Here is a 27,483-nt window from a genome sequence, read left to right as displayed (position 1 = left end):
CATTAAGCACATGATGAATATGCAAATAAATTGTGTGGTCCTACCTGTCTGGCAGGTTGTTCCACCTCCCCGCTCATGACCCCAATCCTGGCCACTTTATCGGCCTGCGCCAGCTACCCCGGCTGCATCTGGCGCCGGGCGTTCTGCGTTGGAGTGCCCAGCAGTTGTTCTGCGCCTCCTCCTGGCCCCAATCCCGGCTGCTTTATTGGCCGGCGCCTGCTCCACTGGCTGCGTCTGGTACTGGGCATTTTGCATTGGTGCGCCCGGCCTTCTCCCTGGGTCCTAGCGCCCACCCAATCTAGCCCTGCCACCCGGGAGTAAGCCCGGCAGAGATGCCGTGGCAGCGGGCTCTCTCCCAAGAGGGCTGCGCCACCGCACTCGGCAGTGGGGGGTGCTGCTACCCCGTCACACAAATTAATAGGATCGTGCACGATCATTTTTCTAAGGACCGGTATTTTTTTTTCTAAGGACCGGTACTGGACCATGGACCACACTTTGGGAGACACTGCTTTATAGTAACATCAGTTGTTGTACATGGAACTTTTAAACACAGCATAAAAATTAACTGTATTGGACTTAGCAAATATAATGATAATATGTAGGGGTGTGCATCTTGAACATTAAGATATGTGGGCTCAAAAGTTGTTTTACAAGGGACCTTGGCAAGAGCATTTCTCATGGTATTTTGTAATTATTTAGTCTGCTATATACTGAGAAGAAGCTGTTTGTTTTAATTTTTATTAAAAATGCCAAAATGAGTAGTGTTTCATAGACTAGTTTATTATTCCTGACATGCTGTTTGTACTCTAAGTGTACAAGCTATTAGTTGGTGATACAGTGAGTATATTGATTTGCTTTTGAGAGATTGTTAGGCTTCCCTCCTAGAGATCTTGAAAAGGTGTCAGATTAGAGCTCCCCCATATAATGCATCTTGAAGCTGTATGGGACATGCTTTGTTGCACCTCATCATGGAGTCTCCTTGATTGTCTTGGGCGTCCTCAGAAGGGACACGTTGTAACTTACATCTTCAGGATGGCTTGGTATGTAAATTGAACCATCTTACCACCTTCTTCAAAGCTATTTTAGCATTGTTGCTCAAAAAGCATTATTTAACATTCAAAAGATTTAAGAATAATAATTAATACATACAAATCCCGAAATAGATAGGTGCACATATCCTGAACATGATAAAGATCTTAGGAAGGAGGATAAAGAAAATACCAGAAATTTCGTCTGGGAAAATGTTATAAAATCATCACACAACAAATCTAGTTGGGGAAGGCTTTCAGATTCACAGGAAAGCATTCCGTACCCAAATCCGTTCCCTTCCAGTGATGTTTTGGCTCCTGAGAAGCAATTAGTTAAAGATTGCACAAACTTTTTGTTACAGATGTTTTTGCAGCATTTCCAAAGGTAGGTGGCAACTGCTATAAAAGTCAGATGTCAAAGCTTGCAAAAAATCTTTCTTTTTTTTTAACTATAATGAAGGATGTGAGGAGACTGCCCTTCCACATGACTGCTCATGCAAGCCCATATCAAGCTATTCTCTTCATTAGAGAGGGAAGTCTGAAGTAAAAAATATCCTTTGGATCCTAAAACATTCCTCAGCTGTGACTAATATTAATAGCAATTGCTAAGCAGTGATCTTTCAATAAGTGAAACTAACTATCCAAATCATAATTGCAGGATTCATTGGGGTTTAGACAGATTAGCAACTAACCTATCAAATAGACAGTTTTCAATGCCAGAACTTCAGCTGCTATAAAACCAGCTTAGCTCAGTTGAAGTTAGTGGACCATGCCAGTTTGCACCAGCTGTAGACCTTGCCCAAATTCTATAAGGATGGTATGTAGGAAATGTGAACAGCAGAAATAATTACTGCCTAGAATGATGCTACGTGAAAAAAAACAGCTTGGCGAAGACTCAGGTGTGCTTACAGAAAGCTTATAAAGTCAGAGTAGGATTGTAAATAAGGCAATTAAGGCATTAGGATACATTTGTGCAGTCATGAATGACAAACTGAAATTAAGTAAAAACAAGATCCAGCCCCCGAGGCTCAGGACACCCCTCCCCCCCAGCATTGGGGAGCCCACCCTGGCTCTCCAGCTCCACCACTGTCCTACCGCAGGGGTAGAGCAAAAACAATCTATTAGGCTGCTCCTCTCCCCTCCCCCCCCCCCCCCCCCCCCAAGCTCTGGTCTGTGAGGGAAATGTGGGGATTGTCTTTCTCTACAGTCAGGGGCCACATCAGCAAGGGGTGGTTTTTGTTCTGGAGCGGGCGGGGCAGGGGGGTTGCTTTTTATTTTTATTTATTTTTTTGCTTTTTCACTTGTTTGCGGCCCCCAACTGATTTTTTTTTTCTGGGGAGAGTGGTGCCCAAACCAAAAACGGTTCCTTACCTCCATTTTAGATATTGGAGAAGGGAAAGTGATCATTTAGAAACTTCTCAGAAAATGAGCTGTCATGAAATTTTGGGGGAATAACGTTTGTATTTCCACAGAATTTGGGGAGACTGGGGAGTAAAGTGCAAACCAGTAAAAATGTAGGAAGACATTCTTGTAAGACTTCTTCTAAGTCTTGTAAGATAAAGAAATAAAACATGCAGGAAATGTCTCTTGAGTGCCATATGTACTTCACTAATAATTTATTATAAGGCTAAGTAATTCACTTTGATCTGCTTGCACATTGCAAGAACGTGCTTGAAAGTAATATGCTTTATATTAAGGCTACCATGCTGCAATATAGGAATGATTTTTCCTTTTTGGAACTTAAAATCGAGAAAGTGATAGATTCCTAGTGTAGAGAATGTAGCAGAATGTAAAAAGGAAATGTTTTGTTGTTGAAAGCATTCAGATACGATGATGATGGGATACCTTGTAAAAAAACAGATACTTCACATTCATAACTCAAACCATTTTACAGATCTGCATCAAGGACTATCTATAAAACAAGTATTTATCCTAGTCATTCTTGCTTGCAATGTTTATGTACCACAATTTAATAAACTTATTCGTTTTATTTTGAACATTACAATAGCACGTGTAAAACTAATAATTAACTCCAAATAACTGTTTCTGAGAGTGAGTAAACTCTCTGAAGTTGACTTTTTTTTTGTATCCGCATTTGTGGAGGGTATATGATCTCTGTTGTGTGACAAGGAATTCGATAAGGGAGGGAAAACTAATTCTAGTTTTAATTTTCCTAAAAAGAAATGTTCAGGCTATTCATATATATACCTCAAAGAGCATTGTAGCCATCCATGTTGTAACTATAGGTTAATTCTCCCCATACTTCATTCATTGGCTTCTTATGGTTTGAGGACATTCTGTTGCAAAACTCTCTTCATGTGTGCAGAATTGTTCACTTGAGTTTTAAAACCACTTCAGTTCATGGACAGCGACTGCATAAAATGAAGCCTCTGCAAAAGGGGAAGTTGGTCACTGTGGTGGCGCTGACTCATCTCAGGAATCTAATCCAAGTCAAAAAAGGTCAGACCCATCTAGAAGAAGCCCTTTTCCCGAGTCAGGCACCCACCTTCCTTTTTCGTGAAGTGACAAAAAGCTAGATTTGGTCAGGACTTGCTGTGGGCATCATACTAGTTGCTCCTTTCTAGCAGGGCTGGGAAGGATATTTCTGTTTACAACCAGATTGGTCTGGGTGAAGTGTGTGGGAGAGGTTTATTATGGCAAGTAGGGAAAGGAATTAGGCTGTGATGTCTCAGCTAATTATAGGTGGAAGTCCAATACAGGTACTCCATAGGGAAGATGACCAGATAAATGGTTTGGTAAAGGACTTAGAAAGGAGTGGAACTCGGGGGGATTAGGTGGAGGGTTCAGTGCTTCTGTGACTGAGAGTCAATTGCCCTTTCTTATAATGCACCTTAGTATTTGTTCAAGGGGTGGTGCTGCTAAGGCCCAGCAGTGGGTTGACTTGGGGACCTGGATGGAAAAGGGGAAGCCCACCATTGAGATACCGAATGAATGCTCATGTACCTACATTGAACACGTCATTTGCCGACATCTACCATATATTTGAGAGAACTTTTTATGAGTGAGCGAGTTTATCTGTTTCTTCAAGCGCTCTTTCTAAACGGTAAGAGTTGGAAACACCAAATTTGGTATTCATCTTCCTCTTACCATAACTAAAAGCCGGGGGGGGGGGGGGAGAGAGAGAGAGAGAGAGAGAACTCATAAAACACAGAAAAGTGACACAATCACCAGGAATGTGACAAGGGCTGGCTGGGGGTGCCCCTCCCTTCTGGGACTTCTCTAGCCCTCAGCTCCCCCTCCCCAGTGCACTTTGTGAGGGGGGGGGCTGCAGCTCCTCCCTTCCCCCCGTTCATATGGGAATATTGCTGGCTGTTCACCTCATCAAGGAGCAAGGTAAACATGCATGGTTTGCTCTATTCCTCACTCTGGTTGGAGAGCACAGGGGGCAGACACATCTGAATATGTCCCGATCGGCGGACATGCACCTCCTCCCTTAGCTGTGCCTGCTGGAGCTACAGCAGCCATGGAGAGCTGCTTCTCCCCTGGGGCTACGCTGCTGCGGTAAGAGGAGCCTGGGGTGGTCCTCTTTCCATGGGACAGCCTGCATCCCGAATCTCAAGTCCTACTCTAGAACAATGATTTAAATGAAGAAAAACAAAAAGTGAGTTGAGGACCTGAGCAATACCAGGTAAATCTTCTAGTCTAATAATAAAGTTGTGGCCTGATTAAAACCATAAAATGATTCAAAATTAGTTAATCGGAGTGAATAATGAGGAATTTTTGTTGGTACTGTAATCACCAATTTTATATCCTTGTTATTGTAATGAATCATTGCAAAGTGTACAAGACAAAAAAAAGTTAAATATTTACCATAAAACATCTTATTGCATTAGTCAGCAAAAAACCCCAAACACTTAACCTAGAAATTGTTATCTTGGGATATAACGGGTGTCTAACCAGAGAGTTTGCCAGACCATGGGAGATTAATATTGTCCAGCAACATTATCAACACTTTCTTTGCTTACTGGGCTCTTAGAAGACATTTAGTGATAAAATATAGCTAAATATTAGCACAGAACACTGTGCGCCGGGACTGGCAGCTGTAGACAGACTTTTTGGGACAGTGGGAAACTTTGCCATACACATGAATGATAAATGGGCATCCAGCTAACTAAAATCATGCCGGACCATAGATGTTGCCAGATCAGAGTGTGCTGGACTAGAGAGATTCAACCTGTACTGTAGCTAAACTTTAGCTGTGTGTACACTTCATACACTAGCTATTAAATTGAAGTCATAGATGTATAAATGTTAAAGACAGAATGGTTTGTTATGCTCTATCTAATCTGACTCCTCCATAATGAGGCCAAAGTATTTCATCCAGGAATTTCTGCATTAAGCCCATAATTTGTAACTGAGCTAGTGCATCTATTTTAGAAAATATCCTCTCTTGAGAAATACATGTCAAATGCTTTCTGAATACTCTGTTGATTCAGTTAAATGTTTTGATAATAAGCAGCTTGTGTTTGGAATGTTGCATTTAGCAGATTTGATCTTGAAAGGTACGTGTTCTGAATCACAAATACATTGTTGTGTAATTCAAGTCATGTCCTTCTTTTTTTTTTTTTTTTTTTTTTTTGTACTGCATTGTGGAAATACATGTAGGCCTCCAAACTTGTGGGTTTGTTTTGTGGGTTTTGTTTTTTCATTTATTTTTGTTCTTACAGTTTTATTTTCATAATTTTGTCATACTTCAGAAATATTATCACCAACTTCATTCCATATCTATGAATGGTTTGGTGGAAAAGGCATCTCATCTCATAAAAATAAGCCAGGCACATTTTTAGATTTTTTTCAGGTTCCATGTTAATTACATTGGCAGCAAAAAACAACAACCAGAACAAACAAAAAAGAACGACAAAAATGCAGGAAAGAAAACAAATTGTTTCAACACAACATAACATAAATTTAGAAAAGACGGTGTCATCTTTGTTTTTCAGAAAGGTTACGTTGTTCTTTATAGCTATCAAAATATTAGCTTTATTCATCATGCTTTAAAAACAGTAAACATTCTTCAGGATTGAAAGGATCTTCTTTGCCTTCCCTGTTGCTGTTTTATCTAGTTATTAATTGACTTTCATATTTAAAGAAACAAAGTTTGGAGTTACAGCATGCAGAACTTGAACGTTTCCCAATACTTAATAATGATTCCCACTTAAATTCTCTGCTGCCTTACTTATGCTGGGGACTGTTACAGGGACCAGTTTCACTTGAAAACAAATAGGAGCCAGGTCTACTGTCAGGAATAGTTTAATCAGAAAAATGTAAATGATAATATAGAATTGTTTTGAGAATGCTTTATTAGCTTTCTCAGCAACAATATACCCGTAATTGAGGAAGGCCACATTGGTTAAAAAACTGATCAGATTTAGAGTAGAGATAAGTAATGGTTAATTAGCCAATTGAGTAGTTGATGGAATTTCCATCGACTACTTGATTAGTCGATAGGGAAGGGTGCTTGTTACCACTGCTGTGGCTCTGCATTTTAAATGTAGTAAGAGCCTTTGGGCTCTTACTACATTTAAAATTAAAGAGCAGAGCTGCAGCAGGGCTAACTCTTGGGGCCAGCGCAAGCCAGGACTGAACAGTACCCGCTCCAGCGGCTCCAGGACCACTGCGACGCTGCCTCCTCTGCTCCATTCCCCTGCCCTGTGAAGATAGTGCTGGTGGGAACCAGCTTTTAACCTGGCTTACCCCCAGCACCGGCTCTTGCTTCCCCCCACTTGCTGCCTCTGATAGAGAAGCAGCAGAAGAGGGAAGTGAGTAGTCACTTGACTAGTTGCTTGCATCCCTAGTATAGTGGGCAAATTAGGGTGATTTTAAAAATCATTTAAAATGATACATAATGAATAGATGAACGAGAAAACTGATAGTCGTGAATATAAATCAGAAATGAGAAGTAGACAATAGATAAGGGAAGCAAAAGAACACACAGCGAAATCTATGACCCGACTAATGAGGGACAATAAGGAGGTTTTTAATAAGATGAGCAATAAAACGGATCCTAATAAAGGTATTAGTCCATGAATGTATATAAATGGCATAATTATCAGTAATACTTTCAAAAAAGACAAAATGTTCAATAAATATTTCTGTTTTGTATTTGGAAAAGAACCGTGATGTAATCCTATCATATGATGATTATACTCTTTGTCTTCCACTACTACGTTGGGAGGATGTGCAAAAGAAGGTGCTAACTTCAGATATTTGAAATTCAGCAGATCCAGATAACTTGCATCCAGGAGTTTTACAAGAGTTGGTTTATGTACTTGCTGTACTATAAACCCTGGGAACAATGGGGATGTTCCTATGACGGGAAGAAAGCTAATATGCTAATATTTAAAAAGGATAATGATGATGACTTGTGTAATTCTAGGTTTGTGAGTCTGATATTGCTCCTGGGCATAATAATGGAGCAGCAGATATGGAATTTGATTTAAAAAAGACTTAAAGATAGTATCATTAATAGTAATCAGCATGGCTTTATGGAAAGTAGGTGCTATCAAACGAATGTAATTTTTAATGCGATTCAGTTTAGATTAAAGACTGGTCCTCTGAAGAAGTGGACTGTGCCCACGAAATCTCATGATACCATCTACTGTACACGTTTTGTTAGTCTTTAAAATGCTACCAGATCATTTGTTGTTTTGTAAATTTATCCTGTATACACTAACTCAGCTGTCCCCTGAAGCTTAAAATATAATGTTGCGAAATCCCTCTCTCTATTCCACTAATATTTTGGGAACAGAAAGGCTACGTCTAGACTGGCATGATTTTCCGGAAATGCTTTTAACAAAAAAGTTTTCTGTTAAAAGCATTTTTGGAAAAGAGCGTCTAGATTGGCATGGACGCTTTTCCGCAAAAGCACTTTTTGCGGAAAAACATCCCAGGCCAATCTAGACACGCTTTTGCGTCCGTGCCAATCTAGACTCCCTTTTCCAAAAATGCTTTTAACGGAAAACTTTTCCGTTAAAAGCATTTCCGGAAAATCATGCCAGTCTAGACGTAGCCTTTCTGTTCCCAAAATATTAGTGGAATAGAGAGAGGGATTTTCCAGAAATGCTTTTAACGGAAAAGCACTTTCTGATCGCCATTTTCGCAATCGGGGCTTTGCGGAAAACAAATCTCAGCTGTCTACACTGGCCCTTTTGCACAAAAGTTTTGCGCAAAAGGGACTTTTGCCCGAAGGGGAGCAGAATAGTATTTCCGCAAAATGCACTGATTTCTTACAGTAGGAAGTCAGTGCTTTTGCGGAAATTCAAGCCGCCAGTGTAGACAGCTGGCAGGTTTTTCCGGAAAAGCGGCTGATTTTCCGGAAAAACTGGCCAGTCTAGACACAGCCAAAGAGAACTGTCAAATTTGTGGCAGCTAGTAAGAGTCTGATTCTTTAACCAGTGTCCCCAAATCTCCAAATTGTGGGGCTGGATAGAATTAATGAAGCTCAGTGCAAACGTAGTCACTATTCTAGCAAAACCTGTCCCCACCTCTCTCATGAATTTCACTTTACCCTTCATCTAGATGTTTATGATCCAAATTAATTCCCTTCCTATCATATTTTTTTCCATGACTGATTTTGAACTCATTACTAAACTAAAATTATATTCTTTTCACTGTTGATCATCTGTACATGCTCTATGAATTATAATTCATCAGCTTTTCAAAATGAATTAGAGTTCGGTAAACTGAAATTTTATTTAAACAGATGAGATATATAAAAAGATTTTTGTTTGTGTTTTGTTCTTGAGGAAAAACATTCTGCTTGTTTGGAAACTATTAAAATGTTGTAGTCTGAGCATTTTAGAAATGCTCAGTTAAAAAACAAAATATGGACAGGGTGCCATTATTTAGCATTTAATACATATAAAACATTTGTTGTCTTATAGCTGTACAATTTATCCCAGTAAATACGGTTTTCTGAGATACAAAATGGAACTCGATTATGTTGTTTTAACATGCAAGTATAATAAAATAGATTTTTCTATACAATACAATAGACGTTTCTGTTACTGAAGATGTTGAACTGCAAATACTGTCTTGCCATGGTGGGAAGTACCCTCCCCCCAGTTTATCGTGACATTTAATTTGTGTTCCATAAATTAGGAGTGTTAATGTAAAAAAATAAATTATAACAAAACTCAAAGCATACAATTAAATATAACACTAATTCAATAACAGGTAAAAGGTAGTAACCTACTGAAAGATTAATACTTGAGCTTCTTTGTACTACTTGTATCTTTCCCTGCCTATTTACATTTAAAGTGCAGTATTCAGGCATGTTGCATTCTTGGTGACCAAGTGGATTGTATTTGTATAGTTTGCCCTCAGATCATACAGAGACCACTGATTGAGTGAAAACATTTTTTCCCCTCAGTACTCATATCCTTTTCGGTACCATTTTTATTTCACTTTCCTGAATTCAATGAAATTATAGCTCTGTGTAGCACTGATGTAGGGATGGTAATGTGGAACTTTCATTAGGGGTATTATAAATCTGCTATAAAAATAGAACTGCTATAGAACATTCGTCCTCAAATGATTCAGTTTAGCTAACTGATTATTCACATGAATGTTTGATGATGATGTAGCCATGTTGGTCCCAGGATATATGAGACACAATGTGGATGAGATAATATATTTTATTGGACCAACTTCATTTGGTGGAAGAGGCAGACTAGTTTTGGAGCTGCACAGAGACTTGGACAACAAACTGTGCCAAATTTATCATTGGTGTAACTCTGTTGAAATCCGTACCAAAAAATGAAGCTGCAGAGCATCAGGGATGAATTGTCTGGCTATGCTGAAAGGAGAGGAGATATTTGACATGGGTTTAATCAGGCAACAACTTTATTATTAGATGTCAGGGACTAGCTGTCAGATAAAACATAAAGTGCAGCTTCCCCCTCTGTTTTTTCATAATTAGGTGGGGTGGGGTGTGTGTGTGGGGGGGGGGGGGATTGCTTGTACCAGCTCTTCGGACTCTTTTCCATCCATGTCCCTCAAGCAGAGGTGTTGCTGGGGGACCTTACAATTCCCAGGAGATTTCTGCTGGCTCTCATACTTTTCCATCCAAGTCTCTCCAACAAATGCATTGCTGGGACCTTAGCAGTCACCTCTCCCCTACCCCTAATAGGGGGTTAAGATGGGCTATACTAATTAGGGATGTTAAAATGAGGGCAATTGTGGAAATGTGTAACTGCTGAATAAACTTAGCAATTATGCGATTATACACACTCACAGCTGGCTCCCCGACTGCTGCCCCATGCTGCTGTTTCTGATACAGAAAATTTCAGCAGTTATACAGTTAGCCAATTTCACGAATTTTAACATCCCTATTCCACACACATCCCATTGTCCTGGCGCAGCCAAACTCAGACCTTGGTTTACATTATGATAAGAGGAATCTGCATACCAAATTTGGTGGTCCTAACTCTTACCTTTTGGGGTGGGGGAGGTTCTTGAACAGACAGACACATGCACAGTTCTGAAACATATAGTAAGATAAATAGCAATACACGTATAAAAATGGAAGTCTTACACAGTAACAGAAGTTTCTAAAGAGGGGTACTGGGCACAGCATCTGTTCTGCAACATCAACAAGCCCAGTGTAGGGCAGAAATGCACATTGTTTTAATGTTAAAGAATTAGGTATGTGGTGAACTGGTGGGCAGTGGTATGGTAAAATAGAGAGGTAAGCCTGGGTTATTTGCACCATATGGCCTCTATTTCTAATTACTATATTGGTGTTTTACTTCCATGCCTGTAATAGACATTGGTTTTATATAAGGTTCATATGTTTGATGCCAAATATTGCATGGTATTTTGTGGGTACTGTGGCTGATTCTTCACTGAAAACAGTTGTAGCTACCTAGTAATGCCTCTTTTCACTGCTGCGGTATAGTATCATAACATGGTCTCTTTTGTCACTACAATACATTTACTGTACTACATTCTGTGCTGTCCTAAGATACCGATCATAACCATTCTCTGAGCTGTAATGAAATACAGGGTACATTGATTTGGTACCGTATCATTTTGTAACTGGTTATTTGTTTTCATACGGTAGACAAGGCGATTAGCTCTTTGTATGTTACTTTATCTGATCATATAGAATTTTGCTTACATTTTGATGGTGGTTATGATATGTATTTAGGCACTGCACTTGATTGCCTGTGTTGAAACATAAAGGGTTTTTATAGGAATATGGTTACAAACCTTATTGAACATGCAGCTGCAGATAGCCAAGAGAGATTCTACTTCTGATAGACAACATAGTTCTCTGTATCAGATTACTTCTGTAATTTTTACTAACCCTGCTGTATGATGTTGACAACTTTTGAATGTGTGAGAAAAGTAATTTACTGTTTGTTCATGCGTATCTGATAGCATAGAATAACTGTTGTGAAATTTGTTCTGATGAAAAGTTACATACTGAGATTTTAATTTTGTAGTTGGGTACACTGTCTTTTCAAACAGCAAAGAGGATTGATGATCTAATATGCTATTCTCATTACTGGTGTTGACAGTTTATACAACATCTAACCTAAATAATAAAGTGTGTAATAACTCCTGATGTGTTTAATATTTATGGCTTTTTGAGATCACTACAGAGATGTTATAGATGTCCTTTGTAAGAAATGGAAATTTACAACTATAACTCAGCTTAACATATCTTGCTTCAGAATTGATTAATAAGTGGCATTGGTCACTTAAGCTGGTGCACCGTTGTGGGGTAAAACTTAGGGGAGGGACAAAGTCCATGCTCCATGTTGGACAGTTCGCGTCGCATCTTAAAGGCACCAAAATTCACTGTTGTAGATAAAGAAAGGTTCTGCAAAGAGGAAATAAATCCTTTTCCCTGTTTCAGATACACATCTCCTTAAACACATGAGTACAGGCAGTCCCCGAGTTACGCGGATCCGACTTGTCGGATCTGCAGTTACGAACGGGGCCCTCCCTCTCCCTGGTCTCCAGGAGACCAGAGAGAGGAAGCAAAGCGGCGGAACACGTGGGCAGTGGACAGCCCAGACGCGTCTGGGCTGTCCGCTGCCCACGTGCTCCGCGGCTTTGCTCTGCTTTGCTCCCCGTCCCCCTGGTCTGTAGACCAGGGCGACGGGGAGCAAAGCGGCGGAACACGCGGGCAGCTCCATCGATAACTGTTAGCAAGGATGAGTGAATATGGTATCCCTAGCCTGTTCGTCAGAAGTTGGGAATGGGTGACAGGGAAGGGATCACTGTTTTATTCATTCCCCTTGGGATACCCGACATTGGCCACTGTTGGAAGACAGAATACTAGGCTAGATGGACCTTTGATCTAACTCAGCATGGCTGTTCTTAGGTTCTTCTTACATTCTTATGTTCAGTTTTCCAGTCAGGTTTTACATGCCAATCTACATTAATAGGAGTTTCAGTCCAACTGCACACTTAGTCAAAGCTACTTTAAACTTCTGAAAAATGATCATTAGGTTTAACAAAAGTTAATTGCAGCAATGAGGCTTTTTTCATTGTAACCATTAAAATATTAAAAGTGATGCTCCTACCATGTTTTTAAATGAGCAAAAACTTTATATAGTTGTTTATGGCACCATCTTCACAGGATAAATGTTTGTATTTTGGTCTGCCCCAACGTACGGATCTTGAAATAAGTTGTTTGGCTTGATACTGTCCATTTACATAGTAGCGAAAAATAATTCATGAGTAAAACTCTATGGATTGTGTTGTGCACTATTCACTATTGACCATTCTGGCCTTGAAATCTGTGAATTTCCCCTTGATTCCACACTAGAGAAGACACATCTGGAGTACTGTGTCCAATTCTGGGCCCCCACTACAGAAAGGGTGTGGGCGCATTGGAGAGGATCCAGCAAAGGGCAACCAAAATGATTAGGGGGCTGGAGCACTTGAGCTACGAAGAGAGGCTGAGGGATTTGGGTGTATTTAGTCTGCAGAAGAGAAGTGTGAGGCGGGGATTTGATACCAGCCTTCAACTTCCTGGAGGGCAGTTCCAAAGAGGATGGAGAGAGGCTGTTCTCAGTGGTGACAGGTGGCAGAACAAGGAGCAATGGTCTCAAGTTACAGTGGGGGAGGTGTAGGTTGGGTATTAGGAAAAACTATTTTACTAGGAGTGTGGTAAAGTACTGGAATGGGTTACCTAGGGAGGTGGTGGAATCTTCATCCCTAAAGGTTTTTAAGTCTTGGCTTGACACAGCCCTTGCTGGGATGATTTAGTTGGGGTTGGTCCTGCTTTGGGCAGCGGGCTGGACTCGATGACCTCCCGAAGTCTCTTCCAGCCTTAGGATTCTAGGATTCTTTGCATTCACTCTTCTTCCTCTTCCCTCATGCCTTGTCCTCACTCACTGTATAGGGTGGAATGTTTATAGAGCTATGACCCTGCTGTGTTTGTTTTGGGATTTCCCTTAGCTGTTACAGCATAGAACATTTTTGAGGTAGAGTTGTTTGAAGCTTTTTTTATGGTTTAAATGTTACAAATAAGCTCAGTAATTTTTCTGAATTATTAAATGGTTGTATCTAATCAAGAACTTTCAGTCTGACAGTAAAATACAGTGTAATCTATTAATGATGGTTTAAAGGCATTTCCTTACAAGTTGCACTGTCTGAAATGATTCTAGCAGGATGTTTATGCAATGCAGTGATGCTTAAATCAAAGAGTCACCAGATAAAACACACTGACTGATGTAATACAGCTAGTTGTGCAAGGTACATACACAAGAGAACCATATTTTTCATGAGACTGAAACAACAGTAATATCCTTGTAATTTTGTATTTACCTAAGGTGCAGAACATAAAAACATTGTCATGTAATAACATAACTCCCTCAGGAAAGTAGTTGTCCTGATTAAGTGGCTGGGTTTTCCTTTGTTTAAAAGCTGGAAGCTATAGAGCTTATGTCCAAATAAATTTGCTAATTGTTAAAGTGCCACTCTTTGTTGTTTCTGCTAAAACAGAGTAACATGACTACCCCTCTGAAACCAGAAAGGTGTACACACTTGTAAATATCATAGAGAAGTCTTACTTTTTAATCCAAAGTAGCCTGACCTTTTGAAGTTCCTTCCTTCATGCAATGATTTCAGCAAAACTAAATTTGTTTCAGTAGTAAAGATTTAGTAAATCTAACTGTTGTTTCCTTTTTTTTTTTAAACTAGTTTGCTGTTTTGTGGTTCACAAGAGGTGCCATGAATTTGTTACCTTTTCATGTCCTGGTGCAGACAAAGGGCCTGACACAGATGTAAGTACCCTAGAATGTGATGTATTTTGGTATATTCATGTTGGGAAAAAGAGTTAATTGTGTTGCACTTAACAGGAATTCCTCACTATAAAGATGGTCAAAATTGCACTTTATAATAGCTTTTTAAGTTATTGGGGATAGAACTATATTGAAATCAATATAACAGTAGTCCATCTTAATTAAGCTAGCTAGATAACTCAAAACTAACTCATAACTGTTGCAGGCCTCAGTTGTTGCAGACCTGATAATGGAGGATAAATAGTAACTGTACTGGTTTGTTACTTGGCTAATCTCTCTCTTTATATAAAAAAGTTTTTCCTGCTGGGTGAGGGAATGCTGTCATCATGCTCTCTGGCGGCAAAAGCCGCCAGAGAGAGAGGGGTTGGCAAGTGTATTGAGCAGCGGATGCAACCTCCTAGTGACTAGGTAAAAATGTTCGGTGTTTTTCCCCTATCAAGTATGTGTATGCATATACAGGACGTCCCCGCTATAAGTGGTCCCGATGGACATCCATTCCTCATTAACGTTGTTGATGCATGTAGGAACTAATGCTTTGTAAGTCCACCCATGCCCCACTCATGCAAAAAAAACCAAAACTAATTTGCACAAATGGAAGTCAGCCACGGGGAAAAAATTCCCCACCTTATGTTGTTTCACTATAAGTCCAAGTTTTTTGAAACATACCTTGGACTTACAGTGAGGGCGGCTTGTATAAAAAACGTCATTCTGCGTAGCTTTGTCCTATATGAGAAAAGAGGGAAAGGCAAAAAGACATTCATTATTAAAGAATGCAGTCAGTTTAATATTAATGAAATAATTTTCTTTCTGAATTAAATATAGAAAGATACTGTGCAAAGGAGTAATTTTTTGTTGCTAATCAGCAGTAATGAAAGATACAATTAAAAATAAATATATTTTCTCATAGTTCTGAATGGATGTGGTGGTGTTACCTGCAAATGAATAAAACTGCAGATTGATATCATGCCTTCTTTGACAGATACAAGTTTTGTTGAACAACTGAATAGGGTATCTTTCAAATGACATTCTCTATTTAATGGGGGGTCTAAAATTTAGGACCAGTAAAAAATGCTCCTCCTTTTTCATAAGAAATTTTTTTTTGGCCTGTGGTATTCGTTTCAAATAATTTTTCCAGCGACAACATATAAACAACTCCTTAATAATTGCTGTAAAAAGTTTGCAGGAATGTGCAGAAGCCACATAAGAGGATGAGCAGTATGTGTCATCCTCTTATCAGCATGTCCCTGTATCAGCAATTAATAGTCATTAAAATTGTCACAGCAAATGATTGGAGCAATATTGGACGTGAGATGGACCAGCTGTTTGCTAAATATTTCAAAAGATGGCTGAATACATAGTTATGGGGGGGAAATGGTGCATTTAAATCTGGTCATTTTTACCATCCTCACGAGCTGATTTCTGAGCATCTAATAGTGAAAAATGAGCCATTTGAAATTGGAAAAAAAGGCCCTACTTTTTTATGGAAGCAAATTTTATAATTCACTGTGCTATAATGCAGAATAATTTAATCATTTATTTTCTTAATTAGTAGAAACTTTAAAAAAAATTTAATGTGATCCTTTTTATAAATTGCTTGATCACAAACTGTTCTGTATTTCAAGGTGCTGTGTGTTCATTTCATATATACTCAATATTCATATATACGTGTGTGCATGTGGTCTGGTCTGGCATTCTCGTCGTCTGAATGAGCACGTTTGGTAGACCAGGGATGTCAATCCTGGCTCCCTGTTGTCGGTCTCCAGAATCTTCCTGGGAGCCACTAGCCTCCCAGCTGCTGAGCTCTCCTCCAGCCACATTCCCAGCATTGGCCCCAGTTACTGGCCTGCTTCCTGGCCCTGGATCCGGCAGCGCTCCTGGCCCTGCCACTGGTCCCAGCCACTGGCCACACTCCCTAGTCCTGCCTCCGGCCCTGGTCCCAGCTGTTGGCTGCACTCCCTGGCCCTGGGCCCTGCTGCCAACTCAGTCCAAAACACTGGGTCATCTCTTGGCCCCATTGCCAGCCCGGCCGCTGACTGCACTCCCTAGCCACAGCTGCGCTCCCAGGCCTGCAGCCATCCTTGTCCACACCATAGACTCCTACCTGTACATATTTATGAACTCCAGATAATTATGTAATAATAATACATTCAAATATATTTTGTTTCAGCCCCTGGTCCTATGTTGTAATTGCCCAACTGCAACATGCAGGAGAGGAGTCTTGCTTCATATCTAGAGTAACACTGTCTGAAGTGTTAACTAGGAATGTTACGGACTAGTCAACTCTCTGATAAGCAGCAAAAAGGGTGGATAAGAGAGGGTACTTCAAAGTGGCAGCCCAGCACAGCCGTGTTGCGCCTGCCCCTTTGAAATGCCGCCTCTGCAGCATTAGAACATAAGAACAGCCATACTGTGTCAGACCAGTGGTCCATCCAGCTCAGTATCCTGCCTGCTGACAGTGGCCAATACAATATGCCTCAGAGGGAGAGGACACAACAGGTAATCCTCATGTGATTCCTCCCCTGTCACTCACCTGCAAAGAAACAGAAGCTAGGTACACCATTCCTACCCATCTTGGCTGATAGCCGTTAATGGACCTAACCTCCATGAATCTGTATTGCTCTTTTTTGAACCTTGTTAAGTCATAGCCTTTACCACATCCTTTGGCAGGGAGTTCCATGGATTGACTGTGTGCTGAGAGAAGAAGGGCAGCTTGCACAGCTGATCCCCAGCTCAGCTATGGGGACTACCCCTTTAAAGCGTCCCCCGCTGACCCCGGGCTCCATTCTGTGTTGCCACTTTGAAGCTGGCCCCGGGCTGCTCGCAGAGTTCCACATTCCACCTTTGAAATGTACAAGAGCCCGCATTGGGGCTCTTGTACATTTCAAAGGAGGAATGCGGAAGTGCCTGCTGAGTAGTTGATGGAAATTTCATCATCTACTTGACTAGTAAATTAACTGTTTCTTAACATCCTTAGTGTTAACACTAAGGCCTCAGTTGAAGTTCCGTTTAAGATCTCCTGTTGCTGCATAAAACCACATAAGTCAGTGCGTCTCCATGTAGTTCCAGGAATCTGCCCTTGTGGAGCACTTTACAATTAGTCTTCCTGTATTTTATCCCTTGTTGCATTTTATTTTGCTCACTTTTAAAATACTCTAATCCGCTGTGGTTTGGTCTGGAAAGTTTTGACTTCATTTTTAAGAGCTTTATCAATAGTTTTATGTATGCATAGCGATTCTGGTGAGAAACCTTTGTCTTTTTATAATTGGCCTCCAGTTCATTATACGTTGCATGTAAAATGAGAACTCTATTGCACTATACTGAAATAATAAACTGATGCTGCTTGTCACATAGAAACCTTCAGGATTATAAATTCTGTTATACAGTGAAGTAATTTAACATCTGTTTATAGGAACAATACATTCTGAAGTTTCCTTTGTTTGAAACACTCTTTTTTGTTTCTTATACCCATTTCAGGCTCTAGATTATAGAGCATTATCTCTTGCAGATGACATTTACCAGTAAACTATACTCATGCCACTAGATTTTAATGAGTGTCTCATGCACATTTTTAATGTGGTATAATCTAGATAAATAATTGTATGGAGAATGATGCAATCTATGTTGATTTTATAAACTCTGAAAGTTTCTGTTGTTTTTAAGAGTTCACATGAGAAATTCATGGCTTTTGTGAAACAGGGCTCACCGAACCGCAGTGAGCCCCGCTCGCCAGCTGCGCTGTCCGGCGATCTACGCGCAGAACACTTTGAAGGCTTCTTATGTTTCGGAAAGTGAAATAAGTTTCAGGTGCTAAGTGCTGTTCTCATGGTTAAACTGCTCTGAGTCCTCTGTATTGTATAATTTTTAGTATACTTTATACTGGAGATAAGCAGCATATTCCAAAAGTAGTGATACAGCATACATTTCCATGGTAGAATAATTAGTTTTGTTCAAATGCAAGACATGTTTGTACAAACAACCTAGCTCACTCTCGATGATAGCTATATGAGGACACTTTAGAGTCTGACAGGCCTGGGCAAAATATGATCTTCCAAACCACCAAATCTAGCCCGCAGATGCTGTGGGAAGCCCCAGGCAGGCTACCCGCTTACCTTGCCCTACCTGCACGCCCCTCAGAAACACTGTTCAAAGACATTGGAAACCAAATTAAACTTAAAGAATCTCAAATACAAGTTAACCAGACGCCTGAATGAAATGACAACACAGATCAGCATTTTTAATATGAGTATCCTTTTAACAAAAAGATCATCATATGGTATGCAGGTTACTCTAGGGAGTGGAAACAGTACTATGCGTTTCAGGGGTATGCATATTGTACTAACTTCTGTAGCAATAATATGGAGTAAAAAACTAAAAAGTCAACTTTATAAAACCTGTCAAACATTTTAGAGTATTGAAGTTTAACAGTCTATAAGCCTCTTCTTTTACATTCAGGTGTCTGGTTAACTTGTATTTAAGATTTTTTTAAGTTTTTGAGATGAAAATTGTCTTTTAATTATCAATAATACTTACATACTGCAAGGAAAGAAATATAGTTGCATTATATAAAAGAGTTTGGGTTGTATGTTTCTCAGACCAGTTTGTATACAATGCATGATCTCTTGCTCTCTTTATTTAAGCAAGTGATTTTTGTTTAAAGAAAGGTATAATGCTTCAAAACATACTTTTTTTTGCAGTATTAAATACATTTCCTAAAAGACTGAGGAGGCAGGAATTATGGAAGCACAAGCATTAATACCATTTGCAAGAAAACAAACAAATCAAATTAAATTTACTTTGCCAGTAATCATTACATTGACCTGTAAATTAAATGTTTTGAGTCTCCTCTTTTTGTTTTGCTTAATTTAAAAAATAAGGGAAGGGAAAAAATTTAGATCTCTGCTCCAAACGTAAAGGAAAAGATATTGCCCCTTGCTTTGAATATCACTTTCTCATGGAAATCCAACAAAATGTAATTTCAAACTCAATATCTGTTATGGCCAGTGTCAGAGACATTGAAAACCAACCTGCACACTTTGCATTTTTTATTTGAACAAAGGTCTCAGCACTGCCAGCAAAGTCCTCACAGATGTATAGCTTAGATCTCCCGTCTTTGCTTGTTTTTATTGTCCTAGATAGTGAAGTCAGTGTTGCACCAGAAGTGTGAGATGACAGATTCCCACGTAGCACATTTTTATTTGTCTGTATCTGTTGATGCATGATTGCTTTCAAAGAATTCCAGGCAGAGACACTCAAAATATATATATTAATTTTAATCATGCATTAATGGACTATTATATTGATAGAGAACCGCAGGATAAAAACTAGCCATGTTTTTGTTAAAAAGAGGATTGCAAGTTTGAGGAAATTACATACCTGTTTTATGGTCTAGAAAGATTGGTAGAGAGCAGGAAATCTCATAATCTGTATCCAGAGGCATTTACAACTAAAAAGAAAAAAAAAGGGGGAGGGGTGTTACCTCCCTCTTGGACACAAGGGAGCTATTAAATAATGATAGTTAAAAATATTTGCAGAGAGCCTGCAATAAATCTCTTCCCCACCCTCTCCCCCATTTCTCCAGAAAGTTAGTTCTTATTCCCTGGGTTATACATTTAAATGGGTACCACTTCTGGGAAGAGGTGATGAAAATTAATCTTAATTTTATATTGATTCCAGTAAAATGTGACATGGGATGCTTTGAGAACAAACTGAATTTGACTTTGTGGGGGCAAAGTTAAGAAAACAAAAATGAATAAAGTGTTATATTTAATCAAAGTCAAAAAGCAAAAGTGAGACATGAGCATGTTGAGGAGTGTGATTTTTTTTTTTTTTTTTTAGGCTTCTAGTCTTAACAGTCCAACATGACTCATTTATTCTTAAGAAGGTCACTCCATGGGTTACTAAAATAGACCATGAAAAGCTATAGTGGATTTGAACCAGAGGAGGGTTTCATAAAGCTATTTATAAGAAGAGATAGACAGATCTTTCTTTCTGTTGCTTGCTAGAATTGTTGGTCTCAAACTGTCTATAATTGAATTTCAATCCTTTTTTCATAGAGAGAAATAGTAATTTGGGATAAGTAATTTGTTACAAGAATATGGCCTGGTAGGGTGAAACAAAGAATCTTCTGTATAAGTCGTTTTACTCTATAAATCATTTATGTACACTGCCTATTCCCACAAACATACTGGAAAAAGCTGCTTTATATCTTTCTTTGTGTGCATAATTCATGTGCAATATTCAGAATTGTCCCTACCTGTTCTACTTCCCTTTTATTTAAAATATGGCCCTGATGTCCTGCTCTTGCCCTGCTTCAGGAAAACCTAAGTGACCACGAGGTGGCATACCAATTTGTAGTTGACCTTGTGAGGCCAAGAAAGCCAATATACCTTCAGTCTGCAAGCCAGCTGCCAAAGTTCTACTCGCCATCCTGTACAGAGGGAAGTCCTGCTTCTTCAGGCTTGCAATAGTCCATAAGAGTTGCTTCACCTGAAAATCGATGAGAAATAGTTCCCACCATTTAAAAAAAAAAAAGCAGTATGGTACTATTAATTTTTGAGAACCCCATTTTAACTTACTTGTGAACTATTTAGTGCCAGATGAATGATGTTATTGTCATGCATTTTCTGATTTGGCTTTGGAGTTGATACGTAAATTAAGGTGAGAAATTACATCTTTTGGTATATGGTTAGAAAATAATCTGTTTCAACATTTATCTACCTGAAAGAACACACAGTGTATCAAAAAGAAGTAGATATGTAATAATCTTATTTCATTAGTGGCTGTAGGAATATGAGGTGGCTTATACTTCATTAAGCTGTGGCATATATTTTGTTTAGCTCATTGAAGTATTCATTGGCATTTGTCATGATTACTTATCTGTTTCTCTCCTTGTTACTGACCTGTGAATGCTATTTAACCTTGCAATAAAAGATGTGATTTTTTATCTGTGTTAACCTCTTTAAAAAGAATGATAATAAACAGGGTCCTTAAATGTTGTTTTGTCAGATATGCATTAGGTGTTGTTGGACTAAGATTCCTAATTTACTTGTTTTCAGGTTACCTCAAATTTTGGTTTTTAAACAGTACTTCATTGAAAACTATCTGCAGGACTGTAGATCAGAAGTATTTGAAGCATAGAAAGACATGCTAGAATGTATAATAAATGCTATTTGTCTCTTTTGTAGAAGTTCATAATATGGAAATGAAACATCAAGAATGATTAATTTCAGTAGCACAAGTAAAATAGGCTAATGCTTTTTTCTTATACTTGCTGAAATAGGATAATTTTTCTTAGAAAAATGAAAGAATAGGAGTGCTATAAAAATAGACTTGGCTCAAGATGGAGAATAAGAGACTTCACCTTTTCAGAAGATTGTTAAATGTGCCAGAATTAGCATTAGGTCCAGATGTAGCTGTAATTACACAGTACAGGACGTTCTTTGTTGAAGATTACTGTAAATGATGTAGCGGATGGGTGAAAATAGTGGGAAGAAAATAGGAGGTGTTCAGTAAGGGAGACTCCATGTAGAGAGAGGAATAACCTTTAAACCTGTTTTTTTTTTTCACGTTAATATTTTTACTCTGGCATGGATGAGATGGGGTAAAGAAAAGAATACCCTTAGCAATGATGGACTGCCAAAATCCAATATAAGAAAAGACTAAGAGAACACTCACAGTATATCAACAGAAAGTGAGAACTGAGTAATGAGGAACAAAATTGCTATTAGAGAGAGAGAATATTTATAGACTAATCAAAGATTTATAGCTTCTCACCTTAATATAGCATGTTATAACATTGGCACAGACTATCCAGTAAGTTCTTGGACTGCATTGGTGACAACTTTTTATTTCAGAAGGTTGAAAAAGCTACCGGGGGGATTTGATTTTAACAAATGGGGAGGAACTGGTTGAGAATTTGAAAGTTGAAGGCAGCTTGGGTGATAGTGATCATGAAATCATAGAGTTCACAATTCTAAGGAAGGGTAGAAGGGAGAACGGCAAAATAGAGACAATGGATTTCAGGAAGGCGGATTTTGGTAAGCTCAGAGAGCTGATAGGTAAGGACCCATGGGAATCAAGACTGAGGAGAAAAACAACTGAGGAGAGTTGGCAGTTTTTCGAAGGGACATAGTTAAGGGCCCAAAAGCAAGCTATTCCGCTTCATCGGAAAGATAGAAAATATGGCAAAAGACCGCCTTGGCTTAACCACAAGATCTTGCATGATCTAAAAATAAAAAAGGAGTCATATAAAAAATGGAAACTAGGACAAATTACAAAGGATGAATATAGGCAAACAACACAGGAATGCAGGGGCAAGATTAGAAAGGCAAAGGCACACAATGACCTCAAACTAGCTACAGGAATGAAGGGAAACAAGAAGACTTTTTATAAATACATTAGAAGCAAGAGGAAGACTAAGGACAGGATATAGGCCCACTGGTCAGTGAGGAAGTAGTAACAGGAAACTTGGAAATGGCAGAGATGCTTAAGAGTTCTTTGTTTCGGTCTTCACTGAGAAGTCTGATGTAGGAATGCCTAACATACTGAATGCTAGTGGTAAGGGGGTAGGGTTAGAAGATAAAATAAAAAAAGAACAAGTTAAAAATCACTTAGAAAAGTTACATGTCTGCAAGTCACCAGGGCCTGATGAAATGCGTCCTAGAATATTCAAGGAGCTGACATGAGGTATCTGAGCCTCTGGCTATCATCTTTGGAAAATCATGGGAGAAAGGAGAGATTCCAGAAGACTGAAAAAGGGGCATATATAGTGCCCATTTATAAAAGGAGAAATAAGAACAACCCAGGAAACTACAGACCAGTTAGTTTAACTTCTGTGCCAGGGAAGATAATGGAGCAAGTAATTAAGGAAATCATCTGCAAACATTTAGAAGGTGGTAAGGTGATAGGGAACAGCCAGCATGGATTTGTAAAGAACAAATCATGTCAAACCAATCTGATAGCTTTCTTTAATAGGATAACGAGTCTTATGGATAAGAGAGAAGAGGTGGATGTGGTATACCTAAACTTTAGTAAGGCGTTTGATACGGTCTCACATGATATTCTTATCAATAAGCTAGGCAAATACAACTTAGATGGGGTTACTATAAGGTGGGTGCATAACTGGCTGGATAACCATACTCAGAGAGTAATTAATGGTTCTCAATCATGCTGGAAAGGTACAACAAGTGGGGTTCTGCAGAGGTCTGTTTTGGGACTGGGTCTCTTCAATATCTTCATCAACGAATTAGATATTGGCATAGAAAGTATGCTTATTAAGTTTGCAGATGATACCAAGCTGGGAAGGGTTGCGACTGCTCTGGAGATTAGGGTCATAGTTCAAAATGATCTGGACAAATTGGAGAAATGGTCTGAGGTAAACATGATAAAGTTTAATATAGACAAATGCAAAGTGCTCCACTTAGGAAGGAACAATCAGTTTCACACATACAGAATGGAAAGCGACTGTCTAGGAAGGAGTACGGCAGAAAGGGATCTAGGGGTTATAGTGGACCACAACCTAAATGAGTCAACAGTGTGACGCTGTTGCAAAAAAAGCAAACATGATTCTGGGATGCATTAACAGGTGTGTTGTGAGCAAGACACAACAAGTCATTCTTCCGCTCTACTCTGCGCTGGTTAGGCCTCAGTTGGAGTATTATGTCCAGTTCTGGGCACCGCATTTCAAGAAGGATGTGGAGAAATTGGAGAGGATCCAGAGAAGAACAAGAAGAATGATTAAATGTCTAGAGAACATGACCTATGAAGGAAGGCTGAAAGAATTGGGTTTGTTTAGTTTGGAAAAGAGAAGATTGAGGGGGGACATGATAGCAGTTTTCAGGTGTCTAAAAGGGTGTCATAAGGAGGAGGGAGAAATCTTGTTCATCTTGGCCTCTGAGGATAGAACTAGAAGCAAAGGGCTTAAACTGCAGCAAGAGAGGTTTACTTCCTAAATGTCAGGTGGTTAAATATGGAATAAATTGCCCATGGAGGTTGTGGAATCTCCATCTGTGGAGATTTTTAAGAGTAGGTTAGATAAATGTCTATCAGGAGTGGTCAAGACAGTACTGGGTCCTGCCATGGGGCCAGGGAACTGGATTCAGTGACCTCTCGAGGTCCCTTCCAGTCCTAATATTCTATGTTCAAAAATATATCATGAACCTTAAAATACAAAGAAATGTTCTTAAATGAATATTTATATACAGTAGTTTAGAAAGTGTTACTGATGGTAAGATTTTCTTTTTTCTTTTTTTTTACAGTATCTTTAGAAGTAGTGATTAGGTTGGTCACTTACTACAGTATCTTCATGTACTAGAAAGTTCCAGACAGGCAACAAGATGGATAACAATCTGTGTCAGTATATCTATAGTTTCTGTAATAATTCACATTATTCTTTTTTGAAAAGCAAGCAAACCTTATTATGCTTGAAATAGCCAAAGTAATGTGTACTTTTTTAAATAACAGTTTTAAAAGTCCTTTTATCTCTCTCCTCACTCTTTGCCTATGTGTAGCTGCTGTTGCCATGGAAATAGATCTGCAAGTAGATTTGTTATGCAGTACAACCGCCACTTTGACATGGGAGAGAGTCTTTCATGTCTTGGCACATTAACTAGCCTTCTTTTGGAGAAAACCACACTATTAAGTTAATGTTAGCAGAATTTATCATTTCCTTTTGTGTTACTTTTCAAATTCAGATGTTTATTGTAATTGAAATATAATGAAACCTGCTTACTAGTGCATTTAATTATATGACGAAAATTATCATGAATAATCTGAACTAGTTCCTTTCAAATTATAAGACAGGATTGTGTGACTTTCACTACTGTGTATCCCACCATATGGTTGTATACTTTGGTATTTCAGCGGGCTACTCTATCATGACATAACGATAAGTTTAATTTCTATTTTGATATACTTCATGATTATTGCATCGATCTTAAATATAAAGATCTGTATTTCTCAGTGTTGCCATACAGTGAAACGATGTAAGGTCATTGGGTACATCAGTACATCTGTGGCTTCTTTTAGAGCAACCTCAAACCGCTTTTTGTGACGTTGGCACTTTTGGGTCAATTGGTCCTGCTTCTTTGCTTCCTCTCCCTTCAGTGGAAGAGCCTTTCATATCTCCCCAAATTTCAACACCCTAGTAACTATAGCTAAAATTAAAATCACTTGTTTAAGCAGAGAAGAAACCGATCCAATCAAGACATTGGAGTGAGAAATCTGAGCGCTATTCTTGTCTGTGCAAGTGACTCACAAGAACAGGTTAGATGGCTTTGTACAAAATTGTAACCTTCCTGTTAGATTCTCTGCCTATTACTTTCTTTCTCTTCTAGTCTAATGTTTAAAGGTCTAGAAAACATGATCTATGAGTAAAGATTCAAAGAACTGGGTTTCTTTAGTTTGGAAAAGAGAAAACGGGAGAGGACATAACAGCTTTCAAGGACCTAAAAGTTTGTTATAATGAGGAGGAAGAAAAATTATTCTCTTTAACTTCTGATGATAGAACAAGAAGCAGTGGGCTTAAATTGCAGCATTGGAGGTTTAGGTTAGACATTAGGAGAATCTCCATCATTGGAGATATTTAAGAGCAGGTCAGAGAAACATCAGTCAGAAATTATCTGACTGATGGTGGTTGGTCCTGCCATGAGTACAGGAGACTGGTTTTGGTCTCTGGAGGTCCCTTCCATTGCTAGTATTCTATGTTTCTAGTCTATGGTCAGATACCTACTGGAAAAAAGTTTTCTCTTTCTCCTAGTCCCCTCTTTACCCTCTGGATAGAAACCTCTTCTTTGTAGTCAACTCTATCTTTTCCTTCTGCATAGAAGCAAAATGTTTTATAGGCAGCCTCTACATCAGTGTTTCTTAAACTGTGTTCCGTGGCACACCAGTGTGCTGCGAGGCAGTCGGAGGTGTGCCACAGAGAACAAGAGAATTTTAAATGGCTGCCCTTAAACGGGCAAGTGACCTTTTTTTCTCAATAACTTTCCCTCCCGCTGATCCTTTTTTTTCTTCAACACAAAATCCTTGATGTTCCTCATTTAAAAAAAAATATAGTTTGGTGTTCCTCGGTCTTAAAAAGCTTAAGAAACACTGCTGTACAGTATGCAACCAATATCTCCTTTTTAAGTCTACTATGGAAAAGGGAATAAAAAACAGCTAATAACAAATCTGACACAATAACACAAAAATATACTACAGGTTGAACCTCTGTAGTCTGGGACCCTTGGGAACTGACTGGTGCCAAACCAGAGAAATTTCCCTAACCATGGGAGGTCAATATTGTCTTGCAGCATTTACCAGAACTTCCACTGGTTACTAGGCTCTTAGAAAACATTTAGGGGTAAGTCAGAGCGAAAGAACAGCATGGAATATTGAAAGCCAGGACTGGTACCTGTAAACAAACTTTATGGGACAGTGGGAGACTTGGCCACAGGCTGTGATCAGTGGACATCTGGCTAACTAAAATCATGCTGGACAAGAGATTGCTGGACTAGAGAAGTTCAACCTCTAGTGAAAACGTTTGTTTGTGTCATACTCAGAGAGGCATCAATGTATTTTCTTCCATTGCCAGCCAGTATACGTAGATTGGATTAGGTCAGCAGTATTGAAAGCCTGTTTTAGAAACAACGTACTCTGAATCATCCACTTGATTTATTTTTATTGATTTTTTTTCCCTCTATCACAATAGGTGATTGCTGAGGGACTAAGAACTGAAATTTCACTGGCTAAGACTAGTAATGATTATAGAAGATTTCACTGCTATCCCCCTAACAAATAGTTTACTTTACAGTAAATTAGTACTTTACAAGGTAGGAACTTGATGACACATTCAGAGGGCTTTGAAGAACAGCTAGCCAAAAACTCAAAAAGTAATAGCAAAATATTTTTTTAAGTACATTGGAAGCAGGAAGCCTGCTAAAAAAACAGTGGGGCCACTGAACAATCAGGATGCTAAAGGAGCACTCAAAAATGATAAGGTCATTGCGGAGAAACTAAATGAATTCTTTGCTTTGGACTACATGGCTGAGGATGTTAGGGATATTCCTAATCCTGAGCCATTCTTTTTTTGGTAACAAATCTCAGGAATTATCCCAGATTGAGGTGATATTAGAGGAGGCTTTGGAACAAATTGATAAACTTAACAGTAACAAGTCACTGGGACAAGATAGCAT

General features: G+C 39.0%; 1 protein-coding gene across 2 annotated transcripts in view; it reads left to right on the top strand.

Annotated features, from left to right (window-relative positions):
- PRKCA (protein kinase C alpha) overlaps positions 1–27,483 on the top strand; it is a 359,001-nt gene that overhangs the window by 128,352 nt on the left and 203,166 nt on the right. For both annotated transcript variants that reach the window (XM_075903949.1, XM_075903950.1), the window contains exon 3: positions 14,211–14,293. In XM_075903949.1, coding sequence (XP_075760064.1) covers positions 14,211–14,293 — 83 coding nt within the window. The remainder of the gene's footprint in view (positions 1–14,210; positions 14,294–27,483) is intronic.

Source organism: Pelodiscus sinensis, chromosome 20 (genome assembly GCF_049634645.1).
Source record: "Pelodiscus sinensis isolate JC-2024 chromosome 20, ASM4963464v1, whole genome shotgun sequence".
Classification (NCBI taxonomy): domain Eukaryota; kingdom Metazoa; phylum Chordata; order Testudines; family Trionychidae; genus Pelodiscus; species Pelodiscus sinensis.
The sequence above is the reverse complement of the archived record's forward strand: the minus strand, read 5'-3'. Positions and strand labels throughout refer to the sequence as shown.